Raw genomic sequence first — 20,993 nt, 5'->3', positions numbered from 1 at the left:
AAACAGTGTACAGTATGCTTACAGAAAAGCTCGAAAGCGGGCATATAATTATGCAATCATTGTCGCTAACTAAAGAATTACGACATGGTCGCCTTCCTGCCGCATGTTTCGCGTAACATCAATTTCCAAGCTACGTCAGATCTACTGAATTTTCTTAGAAAAGGTGCGCATTTGGAGTATCGGTTTTTTAATGGGGGCAATAGAACGTCTTCATTACATACCCGGCGATATGGTAGCCGATGTATTCTTAAAGCACACTGGGGTGGTTGGTTCAGAGCACTACGGCTTTGAAAAGAAGGTCGGGAAAGACTAAGTACTTTTATTTGGCCAACAAAAATGGTACTTTACACGTTTGACAGCTATTCACTGCAAATATTTTGTGCCGAGTTCTTACCGTTGTACTCTATCACAACTCGACATTCCGCTGTCATGGATGATGTCATACGAAATGCCAGCTTAATTCTGATCCGTCGACCTATTTGGGAATATTAGAGGGCTCATTGCACATCAGTTCACGATAGTACGGTTGAAACATGAGGAGTATAATGCGCAAAGTGTACATGAGGTCGACAGCAGCTACAAGACAAAGTCAAGTTTAACCCAGAGAATGCCGATAAGGACAAACGTATTGATGATGTGATTTGAATCCTGCTGACTATAGTGACTATTCTGCACACATGAAATTCTCGGTGAGCCTTTAATATCTTCGCAGCACTTTAGTAGAAGCAGAAACACACACCATAGACACATGAAATGAAAAATGCCGAGGGATATAATGGTTTCATGTACGTACATCTCGTCCCTGCAATACTACCTTTAAAAACTGTTTCATGCTCAGAATAACCGTACGAAGTTTATTCCGCATACCTTTCTGCAAGCAATATTTTCAAATGAACCATGACCAGAGTTAACGACATACGTAACCTTATCGTACATACTTGAGCTCGATGAAGTGACATTTAAAGCAGCGTTGTTCCTGACTGTGTGCTTTTACTTAGTTTGCCAAAAATACAAGCGTTTCGAAACGCATACATATTTACTGCATTGGTGAACAAAAGCAAGTTACGCGGAACAGGGCTGCTGAAACAAAATCATTTTGATATTTGCTTCAGTTCGAAAACTAACCCTGGCCTTGAATGGCCTTGTTCATCGGTGGGCCTTTGCCACATGGTACTGTGTGAGCCTTCAGTATATTTTATTTCTTTTGTTTACTTTAAAAAGCACGACAAAGGCATTTCGTAATGGGTGGATAATACCTGTTCACTATTTGTTAGAAATGACAGGGTTATGGGATTTTGTGCTAAGCAAACATGAGAGGTTTAAAGACACTGAATTTTCGTTGTCTCAGTGAAAAAAAGAGAAACCATCTTTTGTGTATTAATATTTTTTTCATTTTCGACATTGTATAGGAGATGTATTTAAAATGACTGCAGAAACCATGTAAGAATTTCACTCTAAAGTAACTGGATCTTTTCGTTATGGACTTGATATCGATTAATCGTGCGCTTGGCTTGATCAAAGCATATAAGTCGATGACTGTCTGTATGATTGTTTGGCTCAAAAGCAAATTGGGGTGTATTACACTCCAGCAACTGGCAGTCGCAGTTCACTTTTCACAACTGGAAGATTTTCTTTATTAAATCAATTTGTTGACCCTTATACATACATACACATACTTACACACACATACATACATACGTGCATGGATACATGCATACCTACATTCACGGCAACCGTCAGAGGAATCTTTGCAGAAACCACGAAATGCAGCAATACGTTATTAAAATATTCTTAAGGCGAAGTGTCCACAGTAGCAATAATACATCTGCCTAGAAAGAAGTATTATAACTCGAATTTTTCATGCTACCAGATAGTGTATTCTGCTGTGGTAAGGTTTCTTCGTTTCAAGGATTATCAAGCCAGCCGTTTCGGTGCACACAGTTTTATATACAAACATTGCAACGTAGTCATCCTGGCATGTGTTCAGTGATTCTCGGCCAGACACGCGGAAGTGGTCGCGTAAGCTTAGATCCTGCCCTGGCAAGAAAATCTCGGTCATATGATGCTCTAGGTGACATGGGTTTTGTAACTACTAAGGCCCGTGGGTAACAGCGTCAATGTGAAGTTTATTATGTTTTCTTTTTTGATTTGGCTAAGAAAGAATCGAGAGACTTGAAGGAATAAAAAAGAACGTTAGTTACGCCACATTGGCCTAATGCTCACTCAGCGAGGATGGCAGTAGCTGGCTGGCATCAGATATAGACAGAACAGCGCACCAGCAGCCCAAAACCAGAATTTTCACAGCACCTAACCAGCACAGAGAATCATAATAGAAAGGTTGCATGAAATAAGATATGCTCATCACCATATATACGTATAAAACGTATGCATATTAAAGAGAAGTCAGAGAAGTGAAGCTTACCTATGAATCAGTGAATAGAACAAATAAATGTTGGAAGAGGTAGCCCCGACAGATTATGATACAGACATTGATGAATTACCTCGAGCTATTTTTTTAGTCCGACGTGGTCACGCGTACCTATCGCGCGAAAAAAGCAGACACAGACTCAACCATCTGTGTGGTAACATATGTGTCGGTAGCTTAAGAGATGCGACCTTCCTTTATTGAATTATGTGTTTTATTGTCACAGCTGACAAACTGCGTGTTTTTCATTTATTATGATTCAGTCAGTGCTTATGGTCCAGGTAGATGAGACATCTGTGTATGCTTAACTTCCAAGGTTTGGTATACAAGTCATAGTTTATATATTTGAGCAAGCACAATATTACTCGTGTATGTGTACTCCTATCGCCTAAGTTCTGTAACGTAACGCACTTTCGCGCGTATACTGGATCATTTCAAAAAGCACCTGTCTCTATTTGCGTACGTGTGTACGCTTGCACTTGCACTCGGAATATACTTGTGCTTGCTCGTGTATGCATGTTTAACTTTTCCATGTTTGTGGTTTTATGCGCTGGGTTGTTTCCAAGTAGGCTTACAATTTTGCTTCATCTTTTACACACGTCCTGATAAATTTTAAGAAATTTTTTTTGCTGCCAAGTGGTGTGGCATCTAAAGCAGCCAGCCGGTGCGGCCTTACATGTCATTAGAAGTAACTCGATGCCGCTATGTGCAAATATTGCTTATGCTTACAAACATAAACTGCAAAGACACTGTCGAGCTATACTTCAAGGCTGTTCCATATTAACTAAAGATTCGATCGAAAGTCTTCAGCCAGCAGCTTTTTCATGAATTTAGAGCTCCAGCTTTATTTTTATGGGCGAAGCTCCTTAGAGTCAAGCCATGTGCCCTGTCCGTCGGCGTGACACGCTAGTACTCGAAGCACCCGGTAGAGGGTGGGGTGGTGCCAGCACTTGCTCTTGGTGGGTGCGCCGGTTTGAAAGGAGACTGCCAGGAGCGCGGCTCTCTCTATCTCTTTCAACAGCGGTGGTCATGGAGTGCGCAGCGCGGCTGCGCGGCAACGGAGTTCACAGAGTTTCGGGCTCGCAGCGCCGACAAGCGGATCAAGACTTGCGGGCTCGCGAAGCTGCAGCGCAACGGCAGCACCGGCAAGCCAACCCGGAGCTGAGGGCTCAACGAAGCTGCAGCGGCACGAAAACGTCGGCAAGCTGAGCCAGAGGCGGCGAGTGCTCGCGCAGCTGCAGTGAAACGGTAGCGCCGGCAACGGACGAGGGAATTCACGGTTCATGATCCCCCGGAGCTTCGCGCACTCGTCATCATTCACTTCGTGGATATGCTGTGATTTTTCGTTTCACCAACAGTTCTCGGTTTGCTTAACCTGGAAAAACATTATTTTTGGTGTTGCCACTGAAGGTATTTCGTTAAATTCTGACGCGCTGCGTTGCTAAGTAATAATTGCGAAAAAGAGATGTCTTCGGCAATCGACAGGCTTCAAATTAATTGCCAGAAACTAAAGAATAAATTCACATTCATTCCGACTGGGACGTATTCGATTGCGACATCTTCTAAAGTCACCGCCATCCCCAGGCAGTCTAGTTTTTGCGCCAACTGAGACAGAATTCAGAACAAAGAGGGCTGTTGTGTTTGTGATCTTTTTTACTGCTATTGCTACTAATTCTCACCTTTACACACTTAAGCGATTTCCCTCAAAAGAACTTTTTTGAAAAATCGACTGAAACAATGAGGACGCAACAATGACAAAGTCAACGGCAACAATTGACAATTGCCCCCGAAACAATTGAGATAACATTGACTACAGAGGTCCAACAAGGGCTTGATAATTGCGTTATTCTGCATCGCGACTATGGCGTAAGAGGCTAACTGGCAGTATGAATTATTTCCCCGAATAAGCAGAGCAGGCGTTCGCCTGCACTCAAGCCAACTATTACCATTGCCGTAAAAGGAATGACGATTGGAGGCGATGGCGTTGTATGTCGACATATGCGCCCACTGTTTGGCGCTTACATTGACAAAGTTGTTAACCGCCATGTCATCCCGAAATAATTCAGGAAGCAACATGGTGTGATGTGAGAAATATGTGTAGCAGTGTAAATCGAGAAGAGGTGATTCTTTTCATGTGTTACTGTTATTTCCCACACAATATTTAGCGTACGTCACACCATAAAGACATTCGTTCGCGAGAATCCTTTGGTGCTAGAAGTGGTCTCAAGAAAATAGTTAGTGCTTCCATTTACCGTGTAAATTTTATACACCTGTACACCAAAGTTTCATCAATATGTTGTATGTGGCTTCTTTTTGCAAAGCTCCAAACGAGCCTATAGTAGAAGCGCAGAATTCATAAATTCTTGCATTGGCATTGCAACTTCCGAAGCTTCCCATGTGCACGTAACTGATTATGTTTTCCTGGAGAAATGTTGAATACAAAAACGAATGTAGTCTACAAATATCTCACTTATACGAGACCCTGGTTAGCTTTTTTTATGTTTTTTCACGCAAGCTGATCAGTGCATTAGCTTTGAATAGAGAGGAACGCAGTAGTTCACCGTTCATTCAATGGTAGCTAAATCACGTCTTTTGCACTGTTCATTAAATGTCGCTAGATTACGTCTTCTGCACGTTCAGCCTTCGCCCACCCTGAACACATCACTCCGCGCACGTTCATCAGATAAGAGTTACCATCTGGCTCTCCCCTGCGGATTGCCCCTCTTGCCTTCCTGTATGCTATTTACAATGACCCTTCAAAACCGCCACTTGAGGCTGCACTTTTGTGCTTGTTTTTTTCCCTTTTTTCCAGGGAAATGTCTTACACTACACAGCTTGCTTAGGAATCCACTTCTTCTTCTTTGAGCGTCGGCATCGCCTCCGGTACGAAGACGAACGCCTCCGTTGCAGAGGCGGTCGCCTTTTTCTTCCTGAGTTTCGAGCGTCCGGTGACCCACAAGCCAGCCGTGAACAGAAAAGAGAGCGTAAGCATGCCGCCAAGTAGCCGAAACAGACCATCGTAGCTGCCGTAGTTGTCCCTGAAGAAACCTGCGGTAGGCAAAGAGTCATCAGAACAAAGCGGAGAGCATTTAACAGGCTGCTGTCGCACAGTGCGTCACTGCGCCAAGTGCATCGACCCACACATTGCACGACCCTGCAAGTGTTATAGCGAGACTGCGGTGCTTGTACTTTTGAGCTATCGTTCAGCCCAAATGATTCAAGCAGTGTTATAGCGAAACTGCGGTGCTTGTACTTTTGAGCTATCGTTCAGCCCAAATTATTCAAACGAACCTTTTCAGACGAAGCTTGATACGAATTACAGATTTCGCTGGTGGCGTGGTCGTACGCGAGAAAGCCTGTGGCACCGAGCTACAGAGATGCAGCCCTAGATCTTTGTAATTTTCGAACACCTACTGTGTCTTGACAGTGGGCTGTTTGGTGATAAGCCGTTTCTGGTGCACCAATCTGATCTTTTATCGAAGTTATTTGCCAGTTCACGTTGATACATATCATTGTTGCCAGGGTACCAACGCATGGCTTGAGGTTTCGGCGCTAGAACGTAAGTCAACAGGCACAATGGCAAAGGTGCAGAGCACCTTCACGCCCCGTTCGCAACAAATAAAAGCCGTTTCGCTTACGGCGGACATCGAAAGATCTAAAACATAAAAATCAATGAGAGCAACAAAGAAAGGTACACGGTAAGGCAAACAAGTTTCCTTGACCTGTTTTTCCGATTGAGGAAGACCGTATTAACCAGCGCCCTTTCGCAGACTAAACGGTACAAGCTGCGTGGCATGGTGACATTGCAATGATTTTGCCTGAGGTAAGGTGTTATCAAGAAACAGTCTGTCTGATTTTGATTCACAAATCATAAGATGGAACACAAGTCTCTTTGCTGTAGTTTTTTTAGGTAGCTTTTAATGTTACCGTTATTGAGAGCTCTTAGAAGAACATGCGTTGCCGCTAGGGTGTTTAAATTATTTGAATACGGCACACATGTATGCTTATTGTTTAAATATATTGCTCATGATTTCAGTATAAAAATGTAGTGTCGAAAATGCGTCTTTAAAAACGCTATAGGTGGCATTGCTATACATGAATATGAAAATGATTTATTCTTCAAAACATTTCAAAACAATATAATCTCAATATTTGGTGAGGTTTACTTTTTGCTAGGTAAACAAAATTCAGTTTGCACAAAGTTCAGTTGTTCAATTTTCGAGACAATATAATAAGTTCTGCAGTACGAGGTTTCCGAAAAAAAAAGCTCAATGAAAGATTAGGAAGCTTTCGCGGACACACTGAACTCAGCAACTGGCAATCGGCAACTCTCACGCACGGTCTTTTCTGCATCCGAAGGACTCGCTACAAGAAGGGCACTTCTCACTTTTTGGCCCACTTTAATGGCGGGCTCAGTCATGCAGCTTCCGAAAGAGTGAACAATGGTGAAATTGATTGTGAAACAGGGGCGGAAGGGTGAAGGGCGACGTAAGCTTAAAGGACAGTGTTAGTGCCGAAGAGTTATGAGTGAGTTGTACGGGGCAGCGTTATGGCGAATACACGAACGAGAAAAGACATAAGTGCTGCATTGTTGTGAGTGCAGCACTTGTGTCTTTTCTCGTTGGTGTATTCGCCCTAACGCTGCCTTTTACAATTCACTATGAGGCCTAAACAACTAGCCCACCTGCCCGTTATTCTGCAAGCCCAAGGTTTGGTCATCATATGCCAGTGTCAGGCTCGTTAAAGGTGGGCTCATATAATTTTGGAAACAAAATGCAAAATATATTGAGGAATGAAATATTAGGAATGTTGAAGGCTGCACATAGGCGTGCAAGGCTTCACATTTTTCAGCTGGCCTCATGCCGTTTAGGTCGAGTGCCACCGATGACACCGAGCTGCCCTCACGTTGATGAAAAAGACCCTCAACCTAAACATTCCTGTCAATTTTAGAGGAATTTGAAGTGCACAGAATTCGGCATAGGTATCAGCAGGATTATTTTCATTTGAGCAATACAGCACTGTTCGCAAAAACGGCTGAGAAGTCAAAGTAACCTTAAGGGTCGCCTATTCGAGATCCGGTGCATTTAGCATGGTATGGCCGTTGGCTAAGGGCTGCCTGTTCGGTATTGGATCTGCCTAAATAACTTGGGCTTAGCCAAGGGGTGAGGCGCTTACCATTCCCCCAACCAGAAAATTTTCAACTTTGTTTGCGTATATAGTATATACACGCACTGATACAAACGCATGCACGGACATACTTAAGTTGTAGTTAGCCCGCCCCCCCCCCTCCACGAAAAAAACAATTGTGGGAACGCTTTTGGTAGATACCGTTGCAAAGCAGGCATAGCAGCTCAGAAATAGGAATAAGAAAGTTCGACATCCTCACTTAACACTGTGTTTGTATAATTTTTTATTTGTAGGCGTTTTGCGGCAGATAAGCACCACGCTCAAGCTTGAGACTAAATAAAAACTTACTCATGCTTACCGATAACAGGTGGTCTAGCGAAGCCTGCAATAGCCGTGAGTGTCGTCATAAATCCGTAAGCAATCGGCAGGTTCTTCGTGCCAATCTCGGTAGACAGAATCTCCGGGGCTCCTACCATGATGTAACCGGTCGGGAGACCCATGACTACTGACATCCCCCAGAACGCTGCTTTTCCCTGTATGTGAGGCGTGAGTTGCTGCAGTAGTCCCAGGGAGAAGTATGCGATGGTGAGCAGACCGCAGTTGGAGATGAGGCCGTAGTCACTTATAAAAGGGACGAACAATCGTCCCACTGTATCCGTGGCTGAGAACATCGTAAGTGCGTGCACAGAGTCAGAAGGGGGCACCCCGATGTCCTCGGCGAAGTCGAACATCACAGTCAGGTACGAATCGAGGAAAAAGGGCAACGCAGCGTAACTAAATGCGTGAAAATAGAAGCGTGGGGACTTCAGTACCTCTAGAATGTTTTTGAGCACCGATGGGGAACTGGATGGCTCTTCTGGAACTGCGGGAAGCTCAATTCTGAGCGCGTCGTCTCGCAGGGACGAGCAATCTAGGCGGTATGAATTGTTCAGACTCACCAAGGTGCCTCTGCGTGCTGACATCACGTCGACCGAAGTGGAGCCACGCGCGACTTTATTGCTCGCGAACATCGATCCCGCCACACTCATCATGGTACCTCTGCGGGCGCGGATTTCATTCAAGTCCGGAGCCATGGAGACCAATTCTCCGCCGTCTCCCACGCTGCTTGTGATTGTTCCCCGCCGGGACGATGACAGGGCACAAGGATGGTCGGATATGAGGGTGCCACGCCGGGACGTCTTCACGTTATCGACGAGGCTTATAATGGTTCCCCTGCGATGCCCGACGACGCTCGTTTTGTCGCCAACACTGATGACGGTTCCCCGCCTACAAGTGCTGGCTCCACGATTCGAGACGCTGACCAGAGTGGCTTTCCTGGCTTGCGGTGATGACAGACGCGGTGGTTCAATTTCGAGATAGAGTTTGTCCTTGTCTTCCTCTGCGTGACCGCACAAGACTGACGCTCGCCCGGTTGTGGGAGTGTAGTACGGAACACTAGAAGTTCCGTTCGTTTTCAGATTGGCGGCGCCGCTGTTCCGCACCTCCTTCTCCCATGAAGGTGGATTCACAAGCATGGAAAGGGCCAAGACGTTGCCCAGCGAGCCGCCCATTATTAGGAGCGTGCCGCGAAGGCCGTACTCGGCGATCAGAAACTCGTACAAGTTGGGAAACACAAGCGAAGCTACGGTTGCCCCGGCCATGTTTAGGCCCAGCGCCGTCCCTCGCCGTTTCTCGAAATACTGGCTCACACAGACCACGATGCTGTTGAGAATGAGGCCCTGGCCAGTACCTGAAACGGAAAAGATCACGACATAATTTTACGTCTGCAGAATTGTGACAGCGCAACCGAAATTAAAGAAAGATGAGATAACCTATTGACATACAGCATTTAGAGTAATCACTAGTTTAGGCCGAAACGTATTGCCCAAGTTACGGCATGCCAGTTGGAGTCATGAGAGGTGAATTTCAATTTTGAAATGGCAGTATTTTAATTCAGGTGCGATGGAGAAAAGAGGTATGTAATAAAACTACACGTGCGATGCTTTTGAAACAAGTCCCATGGATCGAGCTGGTTCGCCTGGTAATTTATGTTTAGTCATGGACACTGCCTTCTTTGTCTTAAAACATCCCCAAACACCATTTTGATAGCACCATAGTGCTAATTTCATTGTCGACTGTTAACACAAAAATGTAAGCTTTAGCAAATACCATTTTCGAAAATATTCCACGTGCAATGACAAGTGAGACTACAGTGCACGTAAAGTGTTAACACAATTATCATCACTTCAGTCTTAATAATTACAGCGGAATCTGGCAATTTTTATACAAGCTCTGACGAACGTTTCATTTCTAACTGCGCTCAGTTATAACTTTAGAAGTCTAATTTTTTCTTTAACACACAAGCCTACACCAACGTTTACAGGCATTCCACAGTGACGCCACCGGCTAGACGGCCGGTGTGGAGCCATTTGATGAAGAGGGCTGTTTTTCTAGTAGCAGAGGCAATCCACTGCCGCATTTCAGTCTCGTGGGGAAGGGGGGCAGGGGCAAGGCATGTGGAGTCTATACAGGATTATTAAGTTGTGCCGGATTTTAGGTGCAAGGAAGCGTTTATGTGTCTTTCATCGCCTCACCATTCTATATTGTTTTTATATTCTACTATATGTTTCTTCTGTGTTTTGTACATCAAGCCTAAAGATGTTTTTACCCAGTATTAGTGCTCGACTGCTGTTCCCACCAACTTCAGTAAGACGCAAAGCTTCTATACGTGAGATGGTTCCTTTTTCATTTTGTTTTACAAAATCCGCAACTAAATGCGCAATACCTAGTCGGTGCATACTTTGCAGTTTTCTGCAGTGGATGTAAACAAGCACTAAGAGTATCCTCCAATGGAGAGAAAAAAACACATCACAATAAATAAATAAAAGGACAGAAATTGCGACGATAATCGCGGTAGCTGCATTGTAACTTTCTAGTGAGGTTATTGCGAAACATTTGGGTAAGTGTAAGGGTTACTACGCGTCGGCCTTCTAATCAGTATGAAAATGCTATTGAAGCAGGCACTATTTATAAACATTGTATTTATTATTACACTAATTGACATTGACACTTACAAATGACTATTTGTGCGGTAATGCATTTTTAATATTTATGTCTGTTTGGTACATGCAACGTCTTTTCTTCATTTTTGATCCATCTCGACATTTATTCGTTCTTTTATTAAGCTTACTAAGATTATTAAGCTGTTATGGTTAGTGTGAGTATCTGAAGAATCATATTGCCACGTAGTGCCTTGCTATGTAATCGATTGTGCGCGCTATTAGGTAGGCCAATGTTGCTTATGGAAACACTAATCAATCAACGAAGAAAGGAAGGATATTAAGGAGGAAGGGTGGGCAGGAAGGTAGCGGAGAACCCAGTCAATGAAGGCCATCTGAAGACAACTTGCTGTGGCAGATCTCACTCAACTCCGAATTATGACCAAAAATTTTATGCCTGCTAAATGGCCTATCGGACGCGGCTTATCAAGGTGGCTGCAGCTCGATGTGTGTTTTACTTTCTTTCATGCAAGCGAGAGCACTAACCGAACAGGAATCCCGCCGAAAAAGCAAGGAAGACTGGTCCTGTGGCAAAGACCGATATGGAGAGTCCGAGTATGGTAAGAGTGCTTCCGATGACCGATGTCTTGCAAGTTCCGAAGGCCTGTATCAGGGCTCCGGATATGAGACCTACGGAAAGAAATGAAGAAGGTTAAACAAGTAAAGATCTGTAAAGCGTGAAATAGACATGTTATACGCGTCATCAAGTTCATTGTGATTGTTTTGCCCACGCTTTGCGGCAAACGTGACGCTCACACGGCCCATTATTAATCGCTGCTTGAGTGCATGTTCGGCATTATCCCTTCTATTAGTGAAGCTGTCTCATTACCTGTTTTTATCCGTATCGACCTCCTGTCGCTTGTTTTCTCTAGGAATTCGCCTCACTGGGGCCAATGCACATATTAAACTTTGTGTCTCATTGCGTTTCCACGTCATCATTTACAGGCTCCGCCTACAGCGGGAACAGGTGGGCAGTGTTCTTGCGCCGCCCAGAGCTTAACCATCATACCCTGGCCGTCCAGAGTGCCTGTGAACGAACCGCCAAGCTCGGCTTGGTGGTCTATACGTGGAATTAGCCTGATGGCGCGGTGCCTCCCCGGCGTCTTCTCTGAACCTAAATAAAGTTTTAATCATCATCATCGCCATCTAGGTTTCGTCACGCTCAATAAGCAGACGCTAGTGAGTGCTGTTGGTGGGTGTGATCTTGAGTTTATATGTGTGTGATTGTGTGCGAATAAGGGAATGCCAAGAAGGCCAGGTTCCTTCAATATGTATTCGGAAGTCACTGTTGTGCTTTCTGAGGACGAAGGGCGAGTGGAGACATATTTTACTTTTGTAGTAGGCATCCCGCGCATGTTAGTAAACTCATTGCTTTCTTCCCCCTTTTTCTTCTGTTCTCTCTCTTGCTCTCTTTCTCTCTCTCATCTTTATATTCCTCTTTACGGATCCTGCAGCGTGAAGTAACTGAGCAGATGCTTTAGTTGTTTACCTCCATGCCCTACACCTTAATTCCAGATGCCACCCTCTCTTCCTTATGGTACTTCTTTGATCCAAACATGTGATCAAACCAGGCTGCTAAAATATGACCAGTTGTGTATTCATTGTGCGGCACCTTCAAACTTCTATCAAGCGTGCGCACAGTGGTATTAAACTGCGAATTCCTAAAGTGCTTCAAGAAAGACCTTGTCAGCGCGGAGAACGTAGCGCTGTAACAACGAAAGCTGAAGAAGGAGCCTTTTTAGAGTCTGTAAACTCTGTTGCGCAGGTCACGGCACGTGCAGTTACAAGGCGCCCACTACAGCAGAAATTGTCACAATTTTGCGAAGTAAGGAGCATAGGTCAGCAAAACTTGTGGAGCTCACACTCACTCATGAAATATATTATACCTTTTGAACTGCTTCGAACTCAGGCTCACGAACATTTTCTACAAAAGAACTTACTGACACTCAAACTTACCAAAACATTGCTCATACGCATTCACTCAGACAGAAGGCTCAATCTAAGCCTCAGAAAGTCCGAGTGAGACGACTCATCAGTGAGTACGCCGACCTATGGTAGGGAGGAACACACTACGCCATAATTCATCTTTCTGTGAAGAAGCGAAGTAGCCACTACAAGCGCACATCAGCAAGCACCGTGTGTACTTTATAGCTACAGCAGCAGCTGATGATGAAGAATTTTGTCTGAGCCCTTTGTAACGGTAGGAAGCTTTCACCCGCCTCGTCGTTACGTAATTCGATTGGTTGTTGTTTCACTCTTGTACCTCTTTATATAAATAATGAATCTACTGACGGCATTCCTTGTCGGAATGAAGCTTTTATAGGCTCTTTCTGCAAAGGGCTTGAAGCACTGCTGTGACTAGGAAGTAGGATAGTCAAGTGCCAGGTTCGTATCCCGCTTGGCACCAGTGTTGGTGGCTGGCGGCTGACAACGCTGCCAAAATGGGTGATAGTGACTTCATAACCGTTTTCGCTGCAAAAAGGGCTGATGCTGGGTAGCAGAATAGTGAGGAATTGCGTCATTTTTTTACCCGAATGAAGTTTCGATGCTCCGTCCAGCATCGGACATTTTAAAATCGGATCACCTACATTTGGCTACTGACAGGTAGAATTCTCGAACGAAATCAACCTATAATGCTATGAATTGGTGCATCGAAATATTTAGTACGTTTTAAGCATCGAAATGAGTCAACAATCTTCTGCCTAACTTTAACCGTCTGAAATTCTTGTGCCCCTAGACTTCACACGTTGTAGTGTACGAGTGTTTCTTGCCCTAAAGTGAACAGAATCTTCATGTAACATACAGTGAAGACAAGAGAATTCAAAACTCTGCGAAATAATGAAAGAAATGGCATCGTTTCTTGCACCCAAAACTTGACGAGCCCAGGATTTGGGAACGTTTGAGTTACTGCATATGCTACTTTTAGGTTGCAGAGTTAGCCGAGGTACGCCATCTTGGGTTTAAATGTCCTGCGGGAAAGCCACTCACCACCCGCGTAAGAGCAGCACTCGCGCTCATGGCGTTGTCGTATTTTTTCCTTTCTTTTTTTTCTATTTTTTATTAAGGTACAAGACAAACTCAGTTGCTCTGGTCACGCCTGGAAGTCTTGATTTTATACCTACTTTTTTGGTAAGTAATAATGAAAAAACGTGCGTCAGCTCATTGAACCAGTTGTACATAAGTACAATAATAGTAGGCCACACATTAGCTTCAGCTTATTTTGGACCGTTTTTTCCATTTACATGAAATTATTTTTCACTCTTGATCGCTATCGATCCAGGGATGGAATATTTTCATCGCGTTGAGCTCATTAGTTAACTGTGTGAGTTAACCAGCTAAAGCTTTGTAGTCTTCAACTGAATCGAGCTGGATAGCGATCGAGAGTGGGCGTGCGACGCCAGCGTTAAGCGCGCATCTCGTATGACGATCGTTTTGCAATCGCTGCTCACGACAATTGGTGAGAATCATCGTTCAACAACCCTGTCGTGTCCAACATTCTTTTCGCTTAAGGTTTCAAAGCTGCATTCTATTCATGCACTAGCAGCAACACCTTGCCGATTCAAATAGCTCTATTTTAAAATATCTCTTTATATTTAGCCTTTTTACTGCCAGACTAATTTGGACGTTTGCAGCTGACACACACTGCTGAACTCTGCATGTATTACATATTCACGACTGCATCTGTGTTTAATACAAATGGAGCAAGTTTTGCAGTGCCATGGACAGATTAAAAAAAAAAAGCCAAGCGCATGGGCGTCAGCAGAGAAGTGGAAAAAAGGCCCTTGCCCCCCTCAAGCCACAACAGCACTTGCCCTCACCCAAGCTAAACCAGTGCTCTCGCTTTCTTAAGCCGCAATGTAACAATTATTTTCACGTCCAAGAGAAAATTCTGCCGACGACAATGGCCAAGTGTTTATTCCTTCCGACTGAACACTAATCTTTCTATAGCAACACCCACTGCACCCGCGTCTAATCGCATGGGCTCTACGTAGTAAAATTCAACACAGAATGCATTTTCGGCCGCATTTCTCGTGACCAAGAGGCAGCATGGCTAAAATACCGAAGAAGCGCGGCGAGAATGACAGCAGCCGTTTTCAACCCCGCTTGATCTGCCCGGAATCTGCGTAGCGTTGGCTTCTCCGCAGTGCACATAAACCATCTATGACCACGTGATGGCGCTCGGCGAACAGGGGCGCTGAACTCCTGTAGGCGAAGTGAGCGGCGCCCGGGAAACAGTGGGGCAACTCTGCTACCTAAAGATAGCATATACAGTAACTCTAAGGGACATCTTTCCTTAGCGCCATCTGTTGTCGGCGACAGCGGTGCCTGGCCATGAGTAGTAAATAGACAAAAGAAAAAAATGTGACAGAAAAAGCTAGTTACAGAAATGAATCACGAACCTTCTTGTAGGCAGCTGAGTCTATTGAAATAATCTGGCGAAGTCACAGCATCTCACTGCGAATCACGTGGCTCCCTAGAGCGTTTATCCTCTTACGATGAGACTTGAGATGCTTTCGATGGGCGGTGTTAAATTGTTATGGAATACCAGCAGCCTCTCACTCCAATGCTGCGCTGCAATTGTACTAGAATGCCCCTGAGGCTCTCAGCTTCAAATAGCCGAGTGTCGTTCGTGATAATAAGGTTTTTTTTATCTCACTAGATATGACTTTTTTTACCTACCTACTTACCCATAAGGTATGGCAGTGCACCATTGTTGCGGCCGAGAAAAGGCGCCTCGTACCGACGTCCCCGAATACTGGGAATGTTGCTTACGAGGCACGCCATAATGGCAGACTCATGAATATTTATGGCAAACTACAGTTCTTTGGCGTGAAGAGTGTTGTTTTCCATTTCAACCCCCCCTCTAATCATTGATATAAAATCAGTGAGAAGACGAAAATACTTCTAGAAAACGCATACCGTTGCTATTCATAACAATTTTTGCAGTTCTATGAATGCACTGGAACAAGGCGAAACAGCACTGCCGAGAATAAGGCATTGTTATTAATGTACCCTGTGATATTGGGGAATAAGACGTCGACAAAAAAGCTCATACGTGAATAAAAAAAGAGAGTGAGAAGAAAGACAAACAGCTTTATGTGAATAGTTGTATGAGATAGGTGATAAAAGCACATACATGCATGAAGTGCACGTGTGGAGCTGATTTGTAGGATTTACTCTGTTTTTTTTTTGAAATGAGAACTCACCAGAAGGCGCTCAGGAACAATGTTTGCTAACGCGAACTAAGGTGTGCGCTTGATACACTTTTTAGCAAAAAACGTGCCGTGCAACAAAAGCATATACAGATAAGCACGAGAAAAAATAAACAGCCGTATTTTTCTTTTAGTACGATCAAATGTGCATGCGGATAACCCACCTCAACTTAATACCTCGATGAAATAACTATGTTGTAAAATTAGCCATCGAAGCATTGAGTTGTGCCGAAAACTGAATTTGATAGCGAAGTGATTGTGTTTGTATTAGAGTTACATACGCAGAGCAAGAAAATACGCTAATATGTGTGTGTGCACAACATCACAACCGTACAACAAAATCGCTTAATTTACAACGGCAGAATATTGGGTGTAAGCAAAGAAATTTGAAACGTTTCAACTGTTGGGGTGCATGTTCTGAAGTTTTTCAAGTAGCACGCATTTCGCAGCAGCCCTCAGAATTTATTTTAAGTGAGCTGAACTTTCAAGTCACCTACTGTTTACATTGCCCCAGAGACTGATATCAATGATTTTAGGGCTATGGTTCAATGGAATGTATACCTGTAGCCACCCCTATTTAATTGCGATAGCAATTATATGGACACTCTTGGCTAAATTTCGCCACTGTTGTCAGCGTGGGCGTCAATTTTATGCACCGTGGATGTATACGTATCTATATATGTGAAAACGCCACAAAGAAAAAAAAAATCCAGAAGAAAGACTCCGACGCGCGCAATCGAACGAGGGACCTCTACGTCGTAAATGCACCGCGTCAACCACTGAACCACCGAAGGTACTTCGTTCACTGTTCAAACGGCAAGCTATTTATATCTACCACTTACCACTGTTCGCGGGCATCTCATCTGGGGGTGGGGAACTTTCGTGTTTTCATCATTATCAGGAAGATGGGGCAGTGAGCGCGCGGCGGCTCTCATTTCTCATGCGTACTTTGGCCCGCGTACAGAATAAGGGGGTGTGCACTCGATCGCGCGCCCTTATCTTGCAGTGGAGAGAATCGTAAATCTTAGCTAGCCTTTGAGTTTCGTCGGAACGTTTCTGTTGTAGTTACCAGGCCCACAAAGGTCACTGCAGTCGTTGCACAGCCTCCGTTGGCGAAAAAGGCGCACTTTTCAGACACAGCGAAGTAACACTGAGACGCTTATTCGCGTTAATCTGTAGCTGTGAGCACGTTTCGTGCGTTCTTTGTGCGTGAGAAACGCAGGACACGTTTAGATCTGCTTGCTAATCTGCGTATGACCTTCCAATATGTTGCTACCGAGTTCATTGCTTCGCCTTTGCGGAAAAGCTGTCACTTTTTTTTCACTCACATTTGTTTTATTGCTGTGTATGCTCTTGCCCACTTCCTGTATGATGCGTTTGTGATCTGAATGTAAACAAATAAATAAATCAATATATATATATATATATATATATATATATATATATATATATATATATATATATATATATATATATATATATATATATATATATGACATGTGATATATGATGGGATGGATGGTTTGTAGAAGCAGAGAAGAAGTCAGAGTAGAATAAACATGGCGTATGAGCCAGGCCACGTCTCCCATTCATCATAGCGTCACACGAGTCGGCGAGATGAAGACCTGGCGGCCACTTCATCAACCGGCCACCATCTTCGAACGTCTCAGCAAGACGCAGTGACCGAACGTGGACCACAAAAGTACATCCCAACTCTACACCAAGACTAGCATCATGACAGCACCATCAGACGACCTTGACATCCCCAAGTACACCGGATCAGTGGACGATGGACCCGTACAGGACTGGTTCAACCTTTTCGAGCTCCACGCTGCCGCTGCATCCTGGTCGGAACGAGAGATGATCACAAACTTCACTGACTACATCTCAGGTGAGGTATTCAAATTTTACCTCACCCACATCTTCGAGAACGATGAGTCTTGGAAAAAGATCAAAGAAGAAATGGTCACCCGTTTCAAAGAACATGATGAAGACTTGTGCATACCTCATCAGCTGAAGGCTTTTCAACTCAACCATCACAGTTACGCGAAGTCTTCCCGCAGTAAGCGTATTTCCCAAAAACTTCAGAGTAAATATTCCACGATTGTACCATCATATGACTCGTCCGAATACACTTCACGCATTACAACACCAACTAGGGACTTGCACGTCGCATCAGAGAAGGTAATGCCACCGTATGCCAATAGGAATATAGACCATTTTGCCAAAAGACCAAACCTATGGTTGGATTCTTCATGGGCAATTAAATCGGCATTTCCAATGTATTTACGGCACCATAATACTTCAGGTATTACTGAACAACCCTAATCAGTTGATGCTCCGTGTCGCACATATGGCCCACATGGCTTCGGACGCGTGACGGCATTTACGTATGACGAGTTAGTAAATCCGCATGAAACCAAACCAGACAGCGAATGTTCACAGAAACATCATTCGGTCAATGTATTCAGCTCAGCAGTTCCATCTCCTGTCATCAACTTTACTGATATACCTGATGAAGCACCTCATAAGGTCGTAGCATTTACGCATGGCGATTTAGTGAATCCGCACGAAACCAAACCACACAACGAATGTTCACAGAAATCTAATTTCTTCAAAGTATTCAGCTCAGCAGTTCCACAAACACAGAAGCATTCACAATCAGCATCTTGTGAAGAAAAGTGTTCTGCAGAAGCGTCGAGTGTTCATCAATCACAAGATCGAAGCGACGTGAATCCAGTATACAACCTCACTGCCTATAATGAAAACAAAACCGCAGGTGCGACTTCTGATGACATATATACGCTTCAGGCAACCACCAACAATGAACGGTTTATAAATACAGAACATTCATGTGCACCAAACCCGCCACATTGTGTTGTGCCGGAAACAGTTGCATTGATTGGCGTCGTAGAAGCCTGCGGAGAACTCGCCAAGAATCCTGGCGCACCACGATTAGTGTCACACCACAAGCAAGTTGACGTAACCAAGAAACCACAACGTCAACGTATACTTCAACATTGTCAACGACGAAAGAAAACGTGATCGAGTGCACTCTTAAGACTTAAAGAACATTACAAAAAGGCCCATCGTGGTAGATACATTGTCCACCAAAGATCAAGAATGTGCCTTCCATCAAAACATCTGTGACATCGCCATAGAAAAATCTCCAAAAGCCACAAAAGCATCCCTTGTACTCGGCAGAAACACAGGCAGCGCCCAATCAACCTCGATCAACGCGCACGCAAGCTGCCTGCACGGCCTGTGCCACGACGAAGAATTCGGTGCCTACGATATCCGAACTGTCGATTCTGCAAAGTGTTCGAACCTCGTTTGTTCTTCACAAGAATGCCGGCTGCGATTTCCGCTATCTCCACGTCCAAAGCATTCTTGTGTTATCCATGACGCAACCATTAGCCTCGCCCGTCAGATCTCTTATTGATATCACCGAACTGCCACACACTCCCCTCAAGTCTTAACGACGAAGAAGACAACACGTGCATTTTAAATTTTGTGAAACTACCTCTTTATTTTGACATTGGTGACTTCCAAGCCACTCCTTGTTTACTTTTTCTTGTTTGTAAGTTGTAACTCATGCCTTCTTTCGGGGGAGGGGGAACCATGTGACATATGATGGGATGGATGGTTTGTAGAAGCAGAGAAGGAGTCAGAGTAGAGTAAACATGGCGTATGAGCCAGGCCTCGTCTCCCGTTCATCATAGCGGCACACACACACACACACACACACACACACACACACACACACACACACACACACACACACACACACACACACACACACACACACACACACACGCACGCACGAACGCACGCACGCATGCACACACACACACACACACACACACACATATATATATATATATATATATATATATATATATATATATATATATATAAATACATATATATTTCTTTTGCACTCGTCAATTTGCAGCCGCACAGTAAAGTAAACGTGGGATCCTAAAAAAATAGTTTGATTGTCTTTCTTCAGCCAGGTGTTTCGGCAACAAAAACGGCTATGCGTTTTCTTACAGAGCTGCGAACCTGACACAGTGGTGTAGTGGCTAAGGCACTTGGCCGCTCAACCGCAGGACGTGGTATCGCATATCGGCCGCGGCGGCTCCAATTCCGATGGAGGCGAAAAGGCGTGAGGCCCGTGTGCTGAGATTTAATTGCACGTTGATGAACCCCAGCTTATCAAAACTTCCGGAGCCCCCTTCAATACGGCGTCCCTCTTAATCATATGGAGCTTTGAGACGTTAAAAACCAACAATAGTTATATCATTAGAAATATTATAAATAAAAAGGCGCGAGCAGGAAATTCTTTGCGTGCACCGACACAAACCCGTAAACTCTCTCACTGTAGCAGAAGCTGAAATCACCACGAATCACCACGAAAAGAAAAGTGAAGCCTTGCTTACCGCTCAGATTGAAGAAACCCCCATAGACAGACAGGGGAAGCGACGCCTCTCCTCGGGGTACTGCGAACGTGGACATGATGGCGTTGAAGAAGAGGCCCAAACAGCGGCCAAATCCCGAGGAGAGCATATTAATGAGGAAGCAGACCACGGCCATAGCCCAACTGAGACGACCGTCGGGTTGGGGCATCCTTCTCTTGCCAGTGTGTGCTAAATACTTGGCAAGCGTCTCGTCTTTTTGTTTATCGGTGCCATCGCCACCAAGAACACTGCAACCACCAACGTTTGTGGCTGCTGTAAAGCCATTACCTGTGGCGAACCTGGATGCATGGTCAACTTCCGTGCTGTCCTGGAAAAATAAACAAACAATTCATCACTGAATTTGGCCTGCATTTGGTATTAGCTCAATAATTAGGAACACTGCAAAGAAAACTTAAATTTGGAGTCAGTGGCATCTTCCATGCGAGAAGTTGACATGGAGGTCACGATCAACGTGCCATCTAGCTCATACTCTAGGACCTCAGTGCGTACGACAGCAAGGCTCATTGTTCCAACAAAGTGCGTCTACACGAAGAATACCGTGCCCGTCTTTTACATAACGACTGTGCAATCAATTCCGATATATGCTTCGTTAGCATGGGTCTCACGAGCGTAGGTGCATTTTATTGTACACCGCTCCCTCCCCTTACCTGTGCGTGGCGTGAGAGAAACAGAAAAAAATCACAGCTTTGCCGCAATGGCGAAGCAATGA

The 20,993-nt window shown here is 44.4% G+C and overlaps 1 protein-coding gene across 1 annotated transcript; it reads right to left on the bottom strand.

Annotated features, from left to right (window-relative positions):
- Positions 1–1,610: 1,610 nt before the first annotated feature.
- Positions 1,611–20,439, bottom strand: LOC142803975 (uncharacterized). Its single transcript, XM_075890370.1, has 4 exons — positions 20,246–20,439; positions 11,077–11,220; positions 7,911–9,281; positions 1,611–5,473 (listed from the first exon to the last, which is right to left on the bottom strand). Exons 1-4 carry the CDS (start codon positions 20,430–20,432, stop codon positions 5,265–5,267), a joined length of 1,911 nt encoding a protein of 636 aa, XP_075746485.1. The 5' UTR covers positions 20,433–20,439; the 3' UTR covers positions 1,611–5,264.
- Between the last annotated feature and the right edge of the window lie 554 nt (positions 20,440–20,993).

Source organism: Rhipicephalus microplus, chromosome 3, assembly GCF_043290135.1.
Source record: "Rhipicephalus microplus isolate Deutch F79 chromosome 3, USDA_Rmic, whole genome shotgun sequence".
In the NCBI taxonomy this organism is placed as follows: domain Eukaryota; kingdom Metazoa; phylum Arthropoda; class Arachnida; order Ixodida; family Ixodidae; genus Rhipicephalus; species Rhipicephalus microplus.
The sequence above is the reverse complement of the archived record's forward strand: the minus strand, read 5'-3'. Positions and strand labels throughout refer to the sequence as shown.

Bases quoted from the DNA above. Each gene is read 5' to 3' on its own strand.
- LOC142803975 (XM_075890370.1), bottom strand. From the start codon at position 20,432: ATGCCCCAACCCGACGGTCGTCTCAGTTGGGCTATGGCCGTGGTCTGC. The intron at 9,282-11,076 runs GTTAGTGCTCTC...TTTCCGTTTCAG, and splicing joins TTCGGCGGGATTCCTGTTCG to GTACTGGCCAGGGCCTCATT. The intron at 5,474-7,910 runs GTAAGCATGAGT...TGCCTACCGCAG, and splicing joins CGCTAGACCACCTGTTATCG to GTTTCTTCAGGGACAACTAC.